The sequence below is a fragment of the Helianthus annuus genome, chromosome 14 (assembly GCF_002127325.2).
Source record: "Helianthus annuus cultivar XRQ/B chromosome 14, HanXRQr2.0-SUNRISE, whole genome shotgun sequence".
In the NCBI taxonomy this organism is placed as follows: domain Eukaryota; kingdom Viridiplantae; phylum Streptophyta; class Magnoliopsida; order Asterales; family Asteraceae; genus Helianthus; species Helianthus annuus.
Window position 1 is genome coordinate 155,188,958 of NC_035446.2, and position 18,642 is coordinate 155,207,599.

At 36.1% G+C, this 18,642-nt stretch overlaps 1 protein-coding gene across 2 annotated transcripts in view; it reads left to right on the plus strand.

Moving 5' to 3' along the window:
* LOC110923119 (probable receptor-like protein kinase At5g59700) overlaps positions 1 to 18,642 on the plus strand; it is a 41,312-nt gene that overhangs the window by 391 nt on the left and 22,279 nt on the right. The window contains exons 2-5 of one of the 2 annotated variants that reach the window (XM_022167299.2): positions 510 to 1,701; positions 1,899 to 2,194; positions 7,225 to 7,509; positions 9,702 to 10,225. In XM_022167299.2, the coding sequence (XP_022022991.1) occupies positions 766 to 1,701; positions 1,899 to 2,194; positions 7,225 to 7,509; positions 9,702 to 9,846 (1,662 nt within the window). In that variant the 5' untranslated portion in view covers positions 510 to 765 and the 3' untranslated portion in view covers positions 9,847 to 10,225. Of the gene's footprint in view, positions 1 to 509; positions 1,702 to 1,898; positions 2,195 to 7,224; positions 7,510 to 9,701; positions 10,226 to 18,642 lie in introns of those variants that run through there. The other variant, XM_035983415.1, reaches the window with a different exon arrangement.

An 18,642-nucleotide genomic window follows, 5' to 3' on the forward strand; every position in this document is an offset into this window, starting at 1 on the left:
TGGTAAATGTATAATACTATCGGGGAGGGTTCAATTATGTTATTGTGAAAACTTGAGAACTAACTAAAAAAACCATAAAAAAAAATACCAATTTTTTTACAAGTTTTTTTATAAAAATTCGCTACTTTTTATACAAAGAAAAAGTTTCAAAAAAAAAAAAAAGAATTTGTAGTGCACATGTGCAATAATACACGATTTTTTTTTTGAAAAAAAAAGTTTTTTTTATATATAAAAAGTAGCGAAAATTTGGTTAAAAAATGGGCATGTTTTTTAGGCTAATTAGTTAGTTTCAAGTTTTCACAATAACTAGTGGTTTTCAATTAAACTTCCCACTGTAATATAGTATAAGACCGTGGGGTATGGTGGGGCGGGGGTTTGGGGCATGGGTTGACACGTGGACTTTGAGGAGCATCGCTGGTCAGTTGCATGTTGGGTCGGTTTTATTGATGATGTGACACTATTTTTGTTTTTAGATTCTCTTATTTGGTTGGTTTTTGGTGTTTTTGAAGGATGAGTGCTTTTATGACGTGACAATTGACGAGACATGTATATGTGATTTTGAGGTTCCTTATTGTGGATGGTCTTACGAAGAATATAAAGATGCAACGCAAGCCATCCAACAGCAACGACGTATAAGTAGGCTTACTGTTATCTGATGTTTTTTTAAGTACGTGTTATATCGTAGAAGACTCGGCCCCATTCAAGCTTCAAGCTTCTGAAATTCTTTTTTCTCTCCCCTTTCAAAGTAACAACACACAAAAAGAGATGTTACGACTCAAAAAGTCGAAACACCTCAAAAAAGTATCATTGGCAGAGATTCGAGAAGCAACCCAAAGCTTCGCATCAGAAAATTGTATAGGTAAAGGTGGATATGGTATGGTGTACAAAGGGTATCTCAGCATTGCTCCTGACTCTCGAACATCTATCCTAGTCGCAATAAAGAGGTTAAATGAAAAGCAGGGACGACAAGGGTCACCGGAATTTTTGACAGAGATTCACTTGCTCTCCGGTAAAAAGCATCCAAACTTGATCAATCTTTTTGGTTATTGTGTAGAGCATAACGAGAAAATCCTCATATACGAATACGCTGAGCGTGGAAGCTTGGACATGTTTCTAAAGGATGACAATAGAACTCATAATCTTACGTGGTTGGAAAGACTCAAAATTTGTGTTGGTGCTGCACGTGGGTTACATTACCTGCATAATCATGTTGGAAAGCATGAAGCCATAATCCATCGAGACATAAAGAGCGCTAACATCTTGATTGACGAGAATTGGGTTGCAAAAGTTTCTGATTTTGGATTGTCCACGTTATTGGCAGGTTCAGATAGAGATGAGGTTGTTTCTCAGGCTTGTGGCACACTGGGTTATGTCGAACCTGAATATGCTAAAACTGATATAGTGACGAAAGAGTCTGACGTATACTCTTTTGGCATAGTACTGTTTGAAGTTCTATGTGGGAGGCTGTGCACCAGGATTAAAATCAATGGTGGCTTCTTGTCACCACCCTCTTCGGCCAAAGATTACTACTTGAATAACAGCTTGGATGAGATTGTTGATCCTAGTTTAAGGGAAGCTATGAACTTCAACTCCATGGACACATTTGTAGAAATTGCCAAGGAATGCTTGCATGATGATCGAGAAGAGAGGCCACCAATGGGCCGTGTGGTAGAAGAGCTTGAAAAATCATTCAACCTTCAAGTAAGTTGTATACATTACTTTTTTATGGAAACAATGGGACGCTAAAAACCTCTGAAACAATACGTTTATGGTAGATATAAAGGTTAAATTTTGTTGGTAAATTGTTACATACATATTTTACCAAATTGCTCTCAGCAAATGCAAGTACGACCTCTAACTCCATTTCAATAATACGTTGCTATATTTTTATCTAACAGATCAGATCAGAGAAAGTGAAGATTATTTTTCAGCATTTTGATTTGAATAAAGACGGTGGTCTTAACAAAGAAGAACTAGGAGCCCTTATTGTTGCTACAAACTCTGGTCTTAAACGCTCTACTGACGACAGGGTGTACCATATGGTCAGATCAGATCAGGAGAAAGGTCTTACCTGTGAAGGTCTTTTACAAATCTATGACAACTGTGATGTTGACTTAGACATGGATTATGAGGTGCTAAGCCTTAAAGTGAACCTCCACAATGGTAAAAAACCTAGTTTCACCGCATGGGAGAGGTAAGTATACTAATTAATTCTTGATTTTATATTTTATAACTTATAGCAACTTATTCACAATTCATATATCACTAGAGGAGGTAATCAGAATATGCTTTGATCCACGAGTTTTTTTTTTCCAAAAAAAAGTTAAATGGTACAAAAACAAGTATGGGTTAAAACTTAAAAATGTAATTTACAAGTTGACGCTAACTCGTGAAAAAAAAAAAAGACTGTTGACCCATTTTTATAGACATGAAATGAGCCATAGATATTTCAAATCTGGAGAAACGTTTGATCAAAACAAATAACCACCCTTAATTTTATTACTATTAGTATAAATATAAAAATTTAATCAACATTAGTATCTATATCTATACTATATAATAAAAGAAACCTGTTTTGGGACACTTGTCATTCTCTTATTTAATTGAATAAAATTATTAATAATACTAAAAATAATAATATTTAATCTAAATTAATACAAATTCTTATTATTAATAATATTTAATCAAATCTAAAATCTAATCTAATACAATTTTTTATTATCAATAATATTTAATCAAATCTAATAAGAATTCATACGAATTCCAAAGTTGATATTAACTTTCAAATAATTAAAAAAAAAAATTAATGATTGGTTAAACTAAAGAGATTATCATATTGCAAAAAGGAAAAACAAGATCAAATAGTTAAATATGTGTGACCATAACTGTTTCATGGATTTATTACGAAAAAAACGTTACTGATAACCAAAATGTTAATTAATTTATCATATCATATTACAAAACAAAATTAAATTAAATTAAATTTAGATCCAATAGTTAAATTGGGTAATCGAGACTGTGGATATTTTAGATTTTTAGTTAGATTTATAATCCTCTTTTGGAGCTAACCTCTTTTGGAAACTAAAAGATTAACAATATATAAAATCCTTCAAAACAAATATCTATACTAAAAACATAATATAATTATATGTATAATATGCACTTTTTAATAAAATAATACCAAACAAAATTACAAATATAAAATCATTGATTTTACTAATAATAAAAAGTCTTAATTTTTTTAAATTAGATTTATTGCGGTTTTTTTAAATATAATTTATATTTTATCACTCAAATGGCTGCTTATTTGCTTCTTGAATAACATGTTTGACCACTGTATATTTTTTCAATAATCATCTACTCAATCACCATATCTATCGTGTACCGAGTATATCCCTTAGTTTTTTTAAATATAATTTTCTTATTATTTGGTATATAAAATCATATTTATTCAAGCCGTGTAACACACGAGTGTTTCTAAAGATATAACTTTTTTTATTATTAGGTAAATAATATTACATTTATTCAACCCGTGTAATACACGTGGTTTTAAAGATATAACTTTTTTTTATTATTTGGTATATAAAATTACATTTATTAAATCCATACAATATGGTTCCTATAGATATAATTTTTTATTATCTAATATATAAAATTACATTTATTCAACTCGTGCAATAAAGGAGGTTTTTAAAGATATATTATTTTATTATTTAGTATATAAAATTTATTTATTCAACCCGTGTAATACACGGGGTTATAACCTAGTAAATATATAAATATAATAAACACCACGCTTAATTTTATTGCTATTAGTATAAATATAAATATAATCAACATCCAAATTATTTATTAAACGGTAATCACTTTATCCAAATTAAACGGTAGTGAAAATATATGGCTCTGTTCATGTTTAATAAATAAAATTAAATAACCATGGTGTCATTTACACCACCGTCATTTTGTACATAATCTCAATAACATTATTAATATCGATAAAAAAAAAACACCACTTACAGTGGCAAAGCTTGAGATTTCCGACCGGGGATAGAAAACGTACATACCAAAAATTTCTATAAAACCGGGGGTCAAAAACGTATATACCCAAAAAAATTCTATACGAAAACTATATAATCTCGACTACTACTGAGCAAAAAGTTCGGGGGGTCGGCCGCCCTCTCTTACCCCCACAAAGCTACACCCTAGACCACTTATACATAATCTTAATGACATTATTAGTATCAACAAAAAAGCCATTTAGTTCCACGCTGCAAGAACAAAAGAAAACGCATCCACATATCGATGATACAACCGATCGGTTAAAATAATAGCGATTAACATAAACATGAAATAAAGGTGTCTATGATGCTTAAGGCTCTGAACTAATAACCATAAACTATTTGTACCAGGGCCGTCTCCGAAAATGCTCCAAAATTTTTGGGTCCGGAGCGAGTATAAAAAAAACAGGCCCCATAATATAAAGTCAATAACTAATTTTGTAAAGAAAAAATAAACATATTTGAATTAGTACATGTTTACATACTAGAAAACATAATAATAAACGGAAAAGAGGGGCCGCTAACTTTTTAAAAAGTAAATATACAAACTAAATATATATATATATATATATATATATATTAATATTAATATATATATACACACACTAGTGGGATCACCTGAACGTTGCATCGAGCGAGAACTTTGTTTGTTTCGATGCACTCGTTATAGCAAGCGAAAGTTAAAACCCAAAAAATACAGTTGTAACATGCGCGACGTGTCCGTTTCATCACTTTTTGTATAAAAAAAGGAAAAAATAAAACATTTCAAATATTGTTTGTTGAATTTAGGTTTAAAAAAAAAAACAAGTTTTAAACTGGAAAAGAAAACACAAAATTAAAATAGGAAAACGAAAAACAAGAAAATAAGAAAACTGGAAAAAAAAAACCTAAAGGCAATTAAAGAAGCTTATAGGGAATCGAACTTGAGACAATATAATCTAAACTTTACTAAAGGCATGAAATGTAAAAAACAAATAGGCTTATCGTGCAAAATGTACGAAAGGCATGAAAATGTAAAAAACACGGTGACATTTTCGTAATTATTTACTCGTAGAGTAATTAACAAAATTACCCTATAAATGGTATTGTAGGGTAATTTGTAAAATGACCTTATAGAGTAATTTTGATCTTGTAGGATATCATAATTACTCAACAAATGATCTTGGGTATTTGCCGCCAGGGTATTTGCCGCCAGGGATCCTTGTCGGGTGGTGAACTGGGAAGGGAGATTCCTTCCGCGGTCAGGGGTACCGTGCAACTACCCTTTTTTTTAGTTTGGTGTTGGTGGTTAACAATAAAGCAAAAAAGAAAAGAATGTTTTGTTTCAAGGGTGAGGATCAAATAGAAGATTTATTTTGGCTAGGAAGGATAAAAATCAATAGAATTTATGATATGTGACAAAATTTAAAATAAAGAGGAAGTGTATTTTAGTCAATCATATCCTTTCTTCTTCCTTCTTCTCCCTAATAACTTCAAAATTCACCATTTTTAAAACCCAACATCTTCAACTATTTCTTCACTTTCTATCTTAATAATCACTATATTATAGTGCGATTTTCATCACCAATCAATGATTCAAACACCCGATCAACGTGTTCTTCAGCTTTTTTTTTTTTTTTGAAGAAAACCCAGTTTAATTTCATTTAAAATCTCGTTTTTTCCCGTGATTTTGAAGATAATCACTCGATCCGTTAGATTAGATCGCCGATAAGTGTTTCTATCATTCAAATTTCGTCAATCGTTGAAGAAATCGGCTTCGATCCATGTGAGAAATTCTTTAATTTCATTTTTTTTACGATCTGGGTTTTTGATTTAGTCATTGCGTTTTACGATCTTGATGGGGGTCCGGGGGCAGCGCCCCTGGTAGCAGGGTCAAGGGGCGGCAGCCCTTGGCGAGGTCCATGTCAGCTTTAATTTTTTTTTTATTAAATTGCTTTAATAAAAATGCATGAGAAAAATTAATTTTATGTAAATTTGCCTCTAGAAAACTACATTCGTAGACAGTTTTATGCCATTGCGTTTTAGGATTGCATTCCTGGTTCAGACAATTCACAGACAAAACTATTGTCCTGGTTCAATGCGTTTTAGAGAGAACATTTTCTTTGGTGTTTTTATGCCATTACGTTTTAGAACTAAGACATTTTTATGTGTTCTCTGGCCGTTGCGTTTTAGGAAAACACATTTTTGAAGTGTTTTTAGTCATTGCATTTTAGGTAAAACACATTTTTAGGTGTTTTCAGTCCATTGCGTTTTAGAGAGAACATTTTTTTAGGCCATTGCGTTTTAGAAATGAGACATTTTTAAGTGTTTTTGGGCCATTGCGTTTTATAAATAAGACATTTCTTTGTGTTTTTTGTGCATTGCGTTTTAGGTAAAACATATTTTTATGTGTTTTCAGTCTATTGCGTTTTAGAAAACAGAAATTTTAAGTGTTTTCTGGCTATTACGTTTTAGAAATAAGACATTTGTTTGTGTTTTTTGTGCATTGCGTTTTATGTAAAACACATTTTTATGTGTTTTCAGTGCATTGCGTTTTAGAAAACACACTTTCTTTTGTGTTTTTTTGGCTATTGCGTTTTAGAAATAAGAAATTTCTTTGTGTTTTCTAGTCATTGCGTTTTGCAAATAAGACATTTTTTTGTGTTTTTTGTGCATTGCGTTTTAGAAAAATGTCATTTTTTAGGTTTTTTTTCCATTGCGTTTTACGCAACTGGGTTTTCAAAAAAAATAATTCGAAAATATAGCAATAGTATACTCATTTTAAAGATAAAAAACGCTCATTTTTTTGGTGCAATTTTTATAAAAAAATAATGTCGTATTATTAACGTTTAAAAAATGGGGGGGGGGGAATTGGAGGAGAGAGAAACTATTGTGGTGGAGTGACTAGAATACCCTTACACAACCCACGTGCCTCTTTTTTTATCTTCAATTTCACTCATTTAATCTTAGTCCTTGATTAATTCTATTGATGGTCAAGATTACTTACTATCCTTCCTAGCCAAATAAACTTCCTATTATATCCTAACCCTTTGTTTCAATTTAAAAAAAAAAAAAAAATTAGCATCGAATAAAGTCATACTAAAAAAATTCATTTTCAACATCCTGCTGCAACGCGCGAGTAGCATGAACTCGTATCATAACATTTATCACTTAATGGAGCATGCAGATATGAGAAGGTGTTGAAAATTTTCCAGCGTTTTGATTTGAACAACGACGGAGGTCTTGACCCAGAGGAAATAGAGGCCCTCGTATCTGCTACACACCCTAATTCCAAGGTCAACATGATCATAGATTATCTTGAGGGTAATCCCTACTCCCTTGGCTTCTCCGAGCACTATGAAGAATACGCCGTTGGTAAAAAGGGTCTTACTCTCAGAGGCCTTCTACTCATTTATGATCAAGGCAAACTTGACTTGGACTTGGATTTTCAGGCATTGGAACAAAGGGGGAGGTAAATAGTAACTCTAATCTTTTTGGAAAATATAAACAATACAACATTTAGTAATGAGTTAATTACATAAATGGATCCTGTGGTTTATACATAATTTCGCCTTTGGGTACTAATTATTTTTTTAACAGGTTTAGGTTCTATGGTTTCAATTTTGTAACACCTTTGGGTACTAACACCAAACTTAGTTAATTAATGACTAAACTACCCTTGCATTTTTTTAAGTTTATCAATGTAACACATTTGGGTACTAACATCTAATTTATTTAAGTTTAAATCACTTTTACAAAATCTATTTTTTTTATTTTCATATTTTTATTATATCTCTTAATTAACAAAAAGTCTATTTATTTTTTTTATTTTCATATTTTTATTAAATTTCTTATTTAACATAAAATCTACTTGTTACACCAGTATTTTTTTAAATAGATTTTTAAATAAAATCTACTAGCTATATAGTTTTATGTAAATTAAATTTCTTACTCGTTTTAAATAATGTAAACCTTACTCGTTTTCAATTTTGGATATATATGATTGATAATAATAATAATAATAATAATAATAATAATAATAAGTATCTTTCATGTAAAAAAATTAAGCCATTTTTAACTCGTTTTTTTGTTCATTTACATTTTACTATTTTAGAAAGATATTTAATTTACATAAAATCTACTAGTTGCACCAGTAAAATCTACTAGCTATATAGTTTTAATTAAATTAAATATCTTTTTTATAAAAAAATGATTTTAAAAAAAAGGCTTAAATTTTTTTAGTTTTATCTAAAATACCTAGCTTTTTTTAGTTTTATCTAAAATACCTAGCTATATAGTTTTATCTAAAATACACCAATTCCGGTGTAACAAGTAGATTTTATGTTAAATAAGAAATTTAATAAAAATATGAAAATAAAAAAATAAATAGATTTTGTGTTAATTAAGAGATATAATAAAAAGATGAAAATAAAAAAAATAAATAGATTTTGTAAAATTGATTTAAACATAAATAAAATTAGGTGTTAGTACCCAAATGTGTTACATTGATAAACTTAAAAAATGGAAGGTATTTAAACATAAACTACATTAACGTTATGTCATGTTTAATAAACAGGTAATTTACATCGAGATAGTTGGTAAACGGGCAACAAGCTGCGCCGCTACCCCATTTTGAATAGCAAAACTAAGCCTTTTAAAAACTACGTCCATAGATCTCGGGGTCATAACATTACTATGCATGACCCTTTGAACTCAACTAAGTAGGTCCACAGCCTCTGGCGCCAGAAAACCAAAAGTATCAAAAGCAAATGGGATAAACACGTGCTGGTTGTCAAGGCACACTTTCTCATGCTTGATCACTTTACCCGAAGCATCTTTTAAAGCAGCCTGGCCCACTATGAAAGCACTACTCCCTAAGCCCACTAGCGGGGAAACCCCTGTTAGATCCACACAGGCGTGTTTTCCTCCTACCCATCCAAAGACAAGAATGTCAGCTGGTCGAAGGTAAATCTCCCTTCCAACGGGTCTGTTAAGAAATTAACGGGTGCCTCTTTCTTAGCAGAAATACCAGCGCACCTGAATATGTCAAAAAGGACATCCCTAACCAAATCATGTCGGTATTTGAACCCCGGGAGCTCTCTACAATGAATTGCATGCTCACCAAAAGAATCCAAACACGCCTTATGACAAACTGGGCATACCTCGTCAATTGGGAATAAAGGAATCATGAGGCGATACTTAAGGATAGTACCGTACTCCACCGGCGACATATGCTGGCCTAACCCATCATTAATTAACTAATTTTGGTGTTAGTACCCAAAGGTGTTACAAAATTGAAACCATAGAACCTAAACCTGTTAAAAAAAATAGTTAGTACCCAAAGGCGAAATTAGGTATAAACCACAGGACCCATTTGTGTAATTAACTCTTTAGTAATTTAGTATTCAAGTTTTTCAATTACCGAAAAAGGAAAAAATAAAATGAGATAACAATCGATCTATCTATAGTTCGTTTTTAACTTGATTATTGATTTTCATAATGATCATATTGCAACTTGCATATTTGAATTGAAATGTCAACCCTGACCCTGCTTAATCTACAACTAAAAAGAGAAAGAAAATCTGCCGGCAGGTAAGGTCTTGGGGCCGAATATTATGCACCAAATAATGAGGGGCCTGATCTGTAAATATCTGAAATGTGCAGAAATGTTGCGGACATGCATTTGTGGCTCCTCGTATTTCTAGTGGCATGTCTTCTCCCGAATACATTGCTAAACTTGTATCCCTTACGCTTGAAAGATCTCCTATGGCATATGGTCTTGAGCTATCTCAAAGGTTCATTATGTTAGTACAACACCTTTTGAGATGATCTCTCATTTGATCTCAGATATTACTTTAAGGAAAGATCATCAAGTTCCGTTGAATGGGAGGAAATTTCATCAAACGAAGATTCCAGCTAATCACATATGGCTATGAAAACTTTGTATCACCTTTATATTTCCAGACATTCATCTAGCCTATTCTACTCTAATTCTACTAAACAAGGAGGTTTTTTTTTCTTTTTTTCGAAAGAGTGTGGTTGGAAAACTTATTTACCAAATATAAGTTATTATTGTACTTTGTAGTGATGGTATATGAAAGTTTTTAACGATGTTCTGTACGTTTCTTTCAATACTTTGAGGCAGTGGCGGATCCAGGAATTTTTTCCTCTGGGTTCACTTTTTTAGATACTCCAATTTCATATGATTGAACATAAAAAAATTCGGTTCGGTTCGACAGTTCGGATCGGGTAAGGTCATTACATCTAAAGGAGGTCCAAGATCTAATTCCGAGCCACTCTAACAATAATCTGCCAGAGATTGATTTTTTTTGGCAATGATATAGAAAACCTACCTTTATCAATTGGAAATCTTCATAAGCTTATTAATCTATCCTTGTGTGGGTGCGACAAACTCAAAAGTCTTCCAGGAAGCATTTGTAGTTTAGAATGGCTAAATTTTTACTCTAAAAGCTTAGTATCTTCATCACCCATATGTAATTATTGTTTGGCATCTAGCTGTCCCGTTAACTCACACTTGAATCAAAACCGCCTCCTCTCTCTGTAATTATGGATCCAGTCAACATAATTAAGTTAGCAAAACACAATGTCCTAACCATTATAACTTCTATAAATAAATAATTAGTGTGTTCGGTATGACACACAAGGACAGACCCACATAGGGTCCAACGGTGGTTGATTGAGCCGATGAAGTGTCATAATGGATCATATGAATGGCGAATGCATTAGTGTGATTAATAAAATAGAACACAGCCACTTAAGTGAACATAAAACCTGGTCAGAGAGCCTACTGATAAATGGATTATGGGTAAAAACTTGGTTGAAAGAAATGATAAATAAATAATTTTCACAACAATCAGATATTAAAATGTTATGCCAAACAAACATATATATTGGAACTAATGGCATATGGGGAACTTTCTTTGCATAACAACCCATGTTGTGATTTGTTTCAGCTATTTTAAATATATAAATAAAAATTCAAGATTAGTTGTTTTACTGAAAGTTTTATATATTCTTAATAATATTTTGATAGAATACAAATAGCCTATTTCGAAAACCAGATACACTTTATTGGCATTTTAAAAAGATGTATGGAAGTAACCCTCAAAACCATTTGATGGGTAAAAAAATTATGTTAGGCAACAAAAAGATGTATGAAAGTAACCCTCAAAACCATTTGATGCTAAAAAAGATGTATGTATTCAAAATGTCATTGATCTGGGCAACAAACCTGGACGGCAACAAAAATTTAAGAATTGCTTAATATAGGATTCAAACCTGTATGTATAGGGAAGAAGATCGTGGATTAACCAGTAGACCATCTAAGCTTTTTTGTTTATGGGTTCACTATACATTTTACTTATGGGTTCCTTTTTATTTTCTTATATATATTTGCACTAAAAATTAAAAACCGAATGGGTTCCTGGGAACCCGATGTTTATTATTAAGTCCGCCCCTGCTTTGAGGTGTCTTATGCGTTTACGTTGTGTACGTTTCTTTCAATTCTTTGCGATGTCTTATGTGTTTACCAACATATATCATTTATAATGATCTAGTAACACTTTTTCAATACAATTATTGTATAAGATGTCTATGTATACACATCTGATTGCTATATTTGATGACAATGGTTTTTGTTTTAGATATAGTTGATATGATGATGGAAATGTTAATTTACGTTGTGTGTTATTCAAGAAATTGATGTTGGTACATCCAACCAGATGCTGGTGTCTTTTTACTTACGGACAATTATACATTTACTTTTGCAATAACGAATTGATATGTACTGTAAGTTTGAATTCATCAGTCAATTCTACCTGACACTTTTTTCTATGTTAAAGTTATATATTTTCTTCTGTATCAAAGTTTCATATTCTCCACTTTTTTTTTGAACGCCCAAAATCATTTTATATCTATATATATAAAGAGCCAGCAAGCAAGAAAGAAACTGGAAAGAAACTACAACCACAACAAAGGAAACAAACACAAAACAAACATTACAAGAGATTGACTATATTAGAATCTTTCGAGTTTTCCCACGAAGGAGTCTTCAGTCTTGCTCGGTTGGAGATTCAAAAGAAAACATCCTCTTTAATAAGGTCCACCGTCTTTCTTATTGGAATAAAATTGTCTTCAAATGTTTTTATGTTCCTCGCACCCCATATTCTCCAAACTCTCGCCATACTAACCGTATACACAATGCGTTTCTACACTTTACTACCTGGGCACTCCTTTATCATGTCTATGAGATCCTTTAGATTGTTACAATTGGTAGGGAATTTAATACGCATCCAAGTTAACATATTCCACCAAATGCTTTTAGCCCACAAGCAATTAAAGAAGATATGATCAGGAGTTTCAATCTCAATCCCGCACCGAGGACACAAAGTGTCCGGCAACGGCACTCCCCGGCGAACCAATCCATCCTTTGACGCTAAATACCCCCAGATAGCTCTCCACACTAGATAATTGCACTTCGGCGGAGCCCAATAGTTCCATTTAAAATCACTATTCTCAATCACCCCCCCCCCCCGAACCGGCATTAAGGATATCTACGTGGACCTGTTTTGTTGAAAAAGGATCGCTGGAATCATTACTCCACCTCCACTCGTCTTTTGAATCTTTTAAGGTAATCTGGCCCAACTTGCTCATAAGGTTACCAATCTGCATCCATTCTTCGACAGAGTTCGGACCCTTTTCTCATTCCCATCTCCATTGCATACTTTCTCCAACCTTTTTCACATTAGCCATAACAGAAGCATTTTTATGTTTAGCTAATCTAAAAATATCCGGGTATACCTCTTTTAAGGGCTGTGACAGCAGCCAAGTTTCTTTCCAGAACTTGATATTTGCCCCGTCTCCAAGCTTCGCGACCAACTTATCTTCAATTTTAATACCAAGTTTCATGAGGTCCATTTCCATTTTACCAATATCTTTCCAAACTCCCGGGATGCTTTTTAAGGGGATTAAAATATCATCTTTCTTGGTCTTATGGATAGCCGTGACGACCCTAGCCCAAAGTTAGTTAGGGTCCATTTTGATCCGCCACCACCATTTGGTCAACATAGCTTGATTAAAATCCTTGATCCCCCCCCCCCTACCTCCTCTCCTCTTTGGTTGCACCAAAATATCCCATCTAACCCATCTAATTTTATGGCCCGTACCGGTTTTTCCCCAAATAAAATCCCTTCGAATCTTTTCAAATTCGTTAATAATAACCTTAGGGGCTGAAAAGAGCGAGATAAAATATGAAGGAAGACTCCCCAAAACCGACTTGGCTAACGTCATCCTCCCCGCAAACGAAAGATGGCTAGCTTTCCATTTTGAAAGTTTCTTATTGAACCTATCAACAATGGGTTGCTAATAACGAGCTCTCTTCATATTAACACCGATAGGAATACCCAAATACATGAATGGAAGCATCCCAGCATCGCAATTAAGAACCCGAGCTAACCGAGACACTTCACTTTCATCCACCCCAACTCCAAAAAGCTTACATTTATGATGATTAACTTTTAGGCCAGTGACGAGGTATAGCCATCTCAAAAGACGATTGAGGCTCACCACATTTTGTTCCGACCACTCCCCTATAAACAAGAAGTCGTCTGCATAGCAAAGATGGGAGATGTTAGGACCATCATTCGGAAGTTGAAATCCCTTGAACAAACCCGACTCTCTCGTCCTCTTCATAAACAAAGTTATGACTTCCATAGCGATTATGAAAAGGAAAGGCGAAAGAGGATCTCCTTGTCTCAAACCCCGCTTAAATTTAAACTCTTTCGTTGGGGACCCAATGATAAGGACCGAGCCCATCCCAGAAGCCAAACATCCCTTTATCCACAAAATCCATCTTTCGGGGAAATTCATACTCTCCATTATTTGGAAAAGGAATTTCCAATTAATGGAATGTACGTCTTTTCGTAATCAGCCTTGAAAATCAATAACTTAGACTTACTTTTTTTTGCCCATGCCACTATTTCGCTCATAATTAAAGGGTTGTCTAAAATATTTCTACCTCCCACAAACGCGCTGATTGCGTCGAAGAGCTCACATCATTAATAACTTTTTTCAACCGGTTTGCGAGCACCTTGGCAATAATTTTATAAATCGAACCAACCAACCAAATAGGCTGAAAGTTAGAAATCACCTGAGGGTCGTTAATTTTAGGAATCAGGGCCACAAAAGAGGAATTGCATCCTGCACTAATAACCCCACTGTCATAGAAATCCTTCATCATGGCCATAATATACGGTTTCAAATTTTCCCAAAACACCTTTTGGAACTTCAATCCTTCATCATGGCCATAATATACGGTTTCAAATTTTCCCAAAACACCTTTTGGAACTTCATAGTGAACTCTTCAGGACCCGGAGCTTTACCGCCATCACAACCTTTATTTGCGTCTTTGGGTTAAGCTTCTGAAAATTCAGAGCAGAGTAAACATCCTTGATGATCGGCTAACCTTGGCAGCCCGACATTAGTGAATTTCGGCTAGCGTCAAATAGGCTCTGAGAACTGTTTTTTAAACAAGTTTCTAACTTCCATTTTCAGCTCTATTGGATCGGAGATCCAGGTATCCCGAAATGTAACGCTCCGCTTTTTCGCACCTTCTTATTTTAGCAAGTCATGTTGTACCTTCCATATTTAGACACTTGTACTCTCTTTGTAATCTACTTTCGTTTCATTTGTAATTCGAGACTATTGATCATAACGAAAACGAAGGTATTTTATTCATGTTTGTGTTAGACTTATGTGCAATTTTCACGTTTGAACGATATATTATCATAGACTCTCGATTCGTTATTACGCTCAATGCTCGTTAAACTAGTTGAAACTCGTAAAATAGTGAAACTCGAAAGTTTCGTGAAATGAATAAACGTTTAAGGATTTTTATTCGTTATAAATATGGTCATTATTCAAATTTAAACTAATTAAATTAATTAAATTAACTAATTTTTTTATTTAAAAAGTTTATTTTTATTAATAATCTAGTTAGTCCCGTTAGATTTTTGAAGAAACACAGAACTAATTATGAGGCTAATTAGTTGGGTTTATGTTTCTACCATGATGGTTAATCTTCTAATGATTATCTAAGCTTCGTCTGGAACGTAAGATCCTGCAAAACAGAACACCGTTACTCGTTAAGAAGGGAATATGGGGGTTTCCCTCTTAACCGGGCTCCGGCGTGAGAATAAGCGACTGCTTTGGGGAAGATAATTAAGTATTAAGAGTGAGAGTAGAGAGAATTGAATGTTTAACCTGTGAAGTGAGGTCTCTATTTATAGCCGGAGAGGTGTAAGAGGATGTGGGCTGATGGGCCTTGGGCCGGAAGGCGACAACATAGTGGATATGCTCCTTGTCTCACTAGTGTCGACCGTTAGTGGCTTCTAGAAGTTCTCCGGCGCTGGCGCGCCTTGATTGGAGCAACGTGTCGTCGTTGTCGGCCTTGTTGTCCTTCTGCCATCAGCAGACAAGTGGAGATCATGGGGCAGATGTCTCTGCCCTTTAATTGGTGCCACGTAGGCGTCCTTATGTACCTTTCATTTTCTGCACGTCAGACGATCGTGGTGCACGATTGAACAGAGCCTGCAGGATGCGGATTGGCTCCTTTTTCCTGCCACCTGGACCTTTTGTACCTACCGACTCTGGTCTTGCGCTGCAACCTTTAGGCGATTCTTGCTGATCATAGAACTAGGTTGCGTAGTTTTACAGGTACTGAGGACTCTTTATCAGAATGCTAAGTGTCGTAATTGTAGTTCCCTTCTGGCTTGACCTCGCACCTTGTTAGTGGAATGTGGCATATCTCGCGCGAGGTTGCTACTAAGAGAATTGTTGAATAAGGAGTATGGCCCTGCGCGCAGCCTTGATGAAGGCTCGCGCGGCTTTTTTGGGGCTATACCCCTTCAAGTCCTCCCAGTCCAATGCTGCACCATGCGCAAGGCAAGTGGTTGGAGCTCTGGACTTAAAAAAAGAAAATTGCAGAGATTGCTCATTTTTTGATTTGTAGGCGCGCGCGTGTAAGTGCTAACGATTGTCACGGCGCGACTACATATCTGTTAGTTGATTTTTTGTCTTGTAGCTGATGGCGCGCAGGTATCTTGGGTACCAGGTACATTGCGCGCCCCTTGGTAGCTTCCTCTTTAAGTGTTAGGGAATTTGGGCGGGAAATTCCTCAAAATTTGAATTCTGACGGTTTGGTGAGATCGTCATTGATGGTGACGTTTGAGTTGACCTCTGGCACGGGTGTCATCATGTTGGTTCTGACGGTTCCGCTTTCCGTTAGGCGAGTGAGGCCCACGCGCGCGTGGTAATCGTCACTCCGGGTTTTACGCCTTACGTGGCATCTCCTCGTTGGCCACATGTGCGGCAGATGCGGCACGTTTACTCATTGCATTAAATGCGATGGGTATATATATCTGACGAGATATCGAGGATTCATTCGTTCTATACTCTTTCCAACTTTTTCTCTCCAATCATCTTCCTTTAGTCTTCAAATCTTCAAACATTCGTAGAAGAACTTCAAGTTATCTCCTTCCTATCTTCAAGTTTGTTCTTGAATATTCAACTTTCATCCAAGAACACCAATGGCTGAAGAACATCCTGAAGAAAATCCCGGAGAAGAGGGCCCTGTTCCGGTTCTCCGGTGGGACTTGGGTCTTTTCGAGCAGATAGTGCGGGGGTTCCGGTTTCCACCGGAGTGGGATGCTAAGTATCCCGGTCAAAACCAGACGGTCGCCGATGCGTCGCCGGGCTACATCACTTTGTTTGAAGATTTTTTCCACCAGGGGAATTTCCGGCTGCCGGCGACAAACTTAATGGCACATATTTTGCAGTTTTATGGATTTCATATTTCTCAGATGAGTCCACCTGGGCTGGTTAGGGTTCGACACTTCGAGTTCTTGTGTTGATCCCATGGCGTTGAGCCTACTGTGCAGAGGTTTCGTGCTTTTTACCAACTTATTAGGAACATGGGTTTCTTCTCCTTTCCAAGTCGGGGAGCCGCAAAGAAGATACTGCTGAACCCTCCCAAGAGTTTCCATGATTGGAAACCGAAATTCTTCTATATTCGCGAGGAGGTGATCCCGATTGCTATGACCTTCCGCGCTTGGTCTGAGCCGATACTGAAAGAGGATCTGCCAATCCCCAAGCATGAGAAGTGGTATCAACAGTTGACCCTGACCCCTAACCGAGTATTTGGGGAGAATGTCCTTGTTGCCGCGCGCATGAGTTATCAATGGTCGCCTGACAGCAAGGAAGTTCCCATTTTGATGATTGACAATAGAGGTTAGTACTTTCTTTAGTTGTCTTGATTTCTTGCTTCGTTACTTTGTGTTTACTCATGCAAATCGACGTGTAGAGGCGCATTTGTATCAAGCTGCCTTCTCTACTTTTAGTGGTTCTATGGGCGTGCGCCCGCTCCAGGCTGGAGAAGAATACTGGTATGACCAGATTAAGGGTAATTTCATGTACCCGATTGCTGATGCATTCGCCGATCCGCCTACCGCAACTAAAGGTGCGTATATACCTAACCCTCGACCCTTGCGCTCCGTGACTTCTGCTGGGAAAGAGATTGTCTATCTTTCCAGCGAGGAGTCCGTGGGATCGTCAAATGGAGAGCTAAGCCCATGGTCTCAAATCTTTGCAGGTGCCTTGCACGACTTGGGGATAGACCCTGAAGATAAGAAGAAAAAGCCTGTGAAAAGGAAGAAGGTTATCACCCTAGATCCTGAGGTGACCAGCAAGGGAGCTGGGAGTAGTCGCGCAACCGCTCCTGTTACTGACAAAGGTACTCTCCGTCTTCGTCAAAGTAACCTGGGGGATTACGTTATTATCAGTGATTCATTTGAAGGTTTATCGCGTATAGGTGAGAAGAAAATTGGAGCAGGTGGTTCCAAAAGCTCAAGGAGTGCTAGTTCTCGCAACCCGGATGCTGGGACTACCCCGTCCTTCGCTGTGCAGGAAGAAGGTGATGAAGAGGAAGTGCAGGAAGAGCCTGCAGTGAAGCTGATAAGGAAAAGGAGCCGGGAGGCTGCGCTTGGGGCCACCGTGTTGTCGAAACCCGGTGGTGCTCCTTTGATTGGAAAGAAAAGCAACTTGCGCTCACTTTACAAATTCTCTCCTGGTTAGTATTTTGTTTTCTTGTACTTGTTATTCTCCTTTCTAATATTCTATCTTTGCAGAGGCTGAAAAGAAGAAACCTGAGAAGGGCATCACAATCACAGAGCCCTTGGAGCCGACGCTGAAAAGGCCCAAGGTTACCAAGGTCACTATCAAACCGTTCACTGCTCCTCAATCTGCTGAGAAGGAGAAACAGAAGGGTCCTGAGAAACCTGTGCGGGAAAAAGAGGTTGAGAGAAACAAAGTTGCTGACAAGTCTCCTACTGGGCCTAAGGAGCCCGAGATTACCGCCCCCATTCCTACTAGACGGCGCAAGGTTCGGGGCCAACTCCTGTTACTGGGCTCGACCAGCCCATCGCTGAGAAGGAGAAAAACTTGGAGGTGGAGAACCCCGTTGAGCCCTCGCCGACCGACACCCCTGTTCAAACCGGCCCGGCGACTAAGGAACAGACTATTTCTGCCGCTG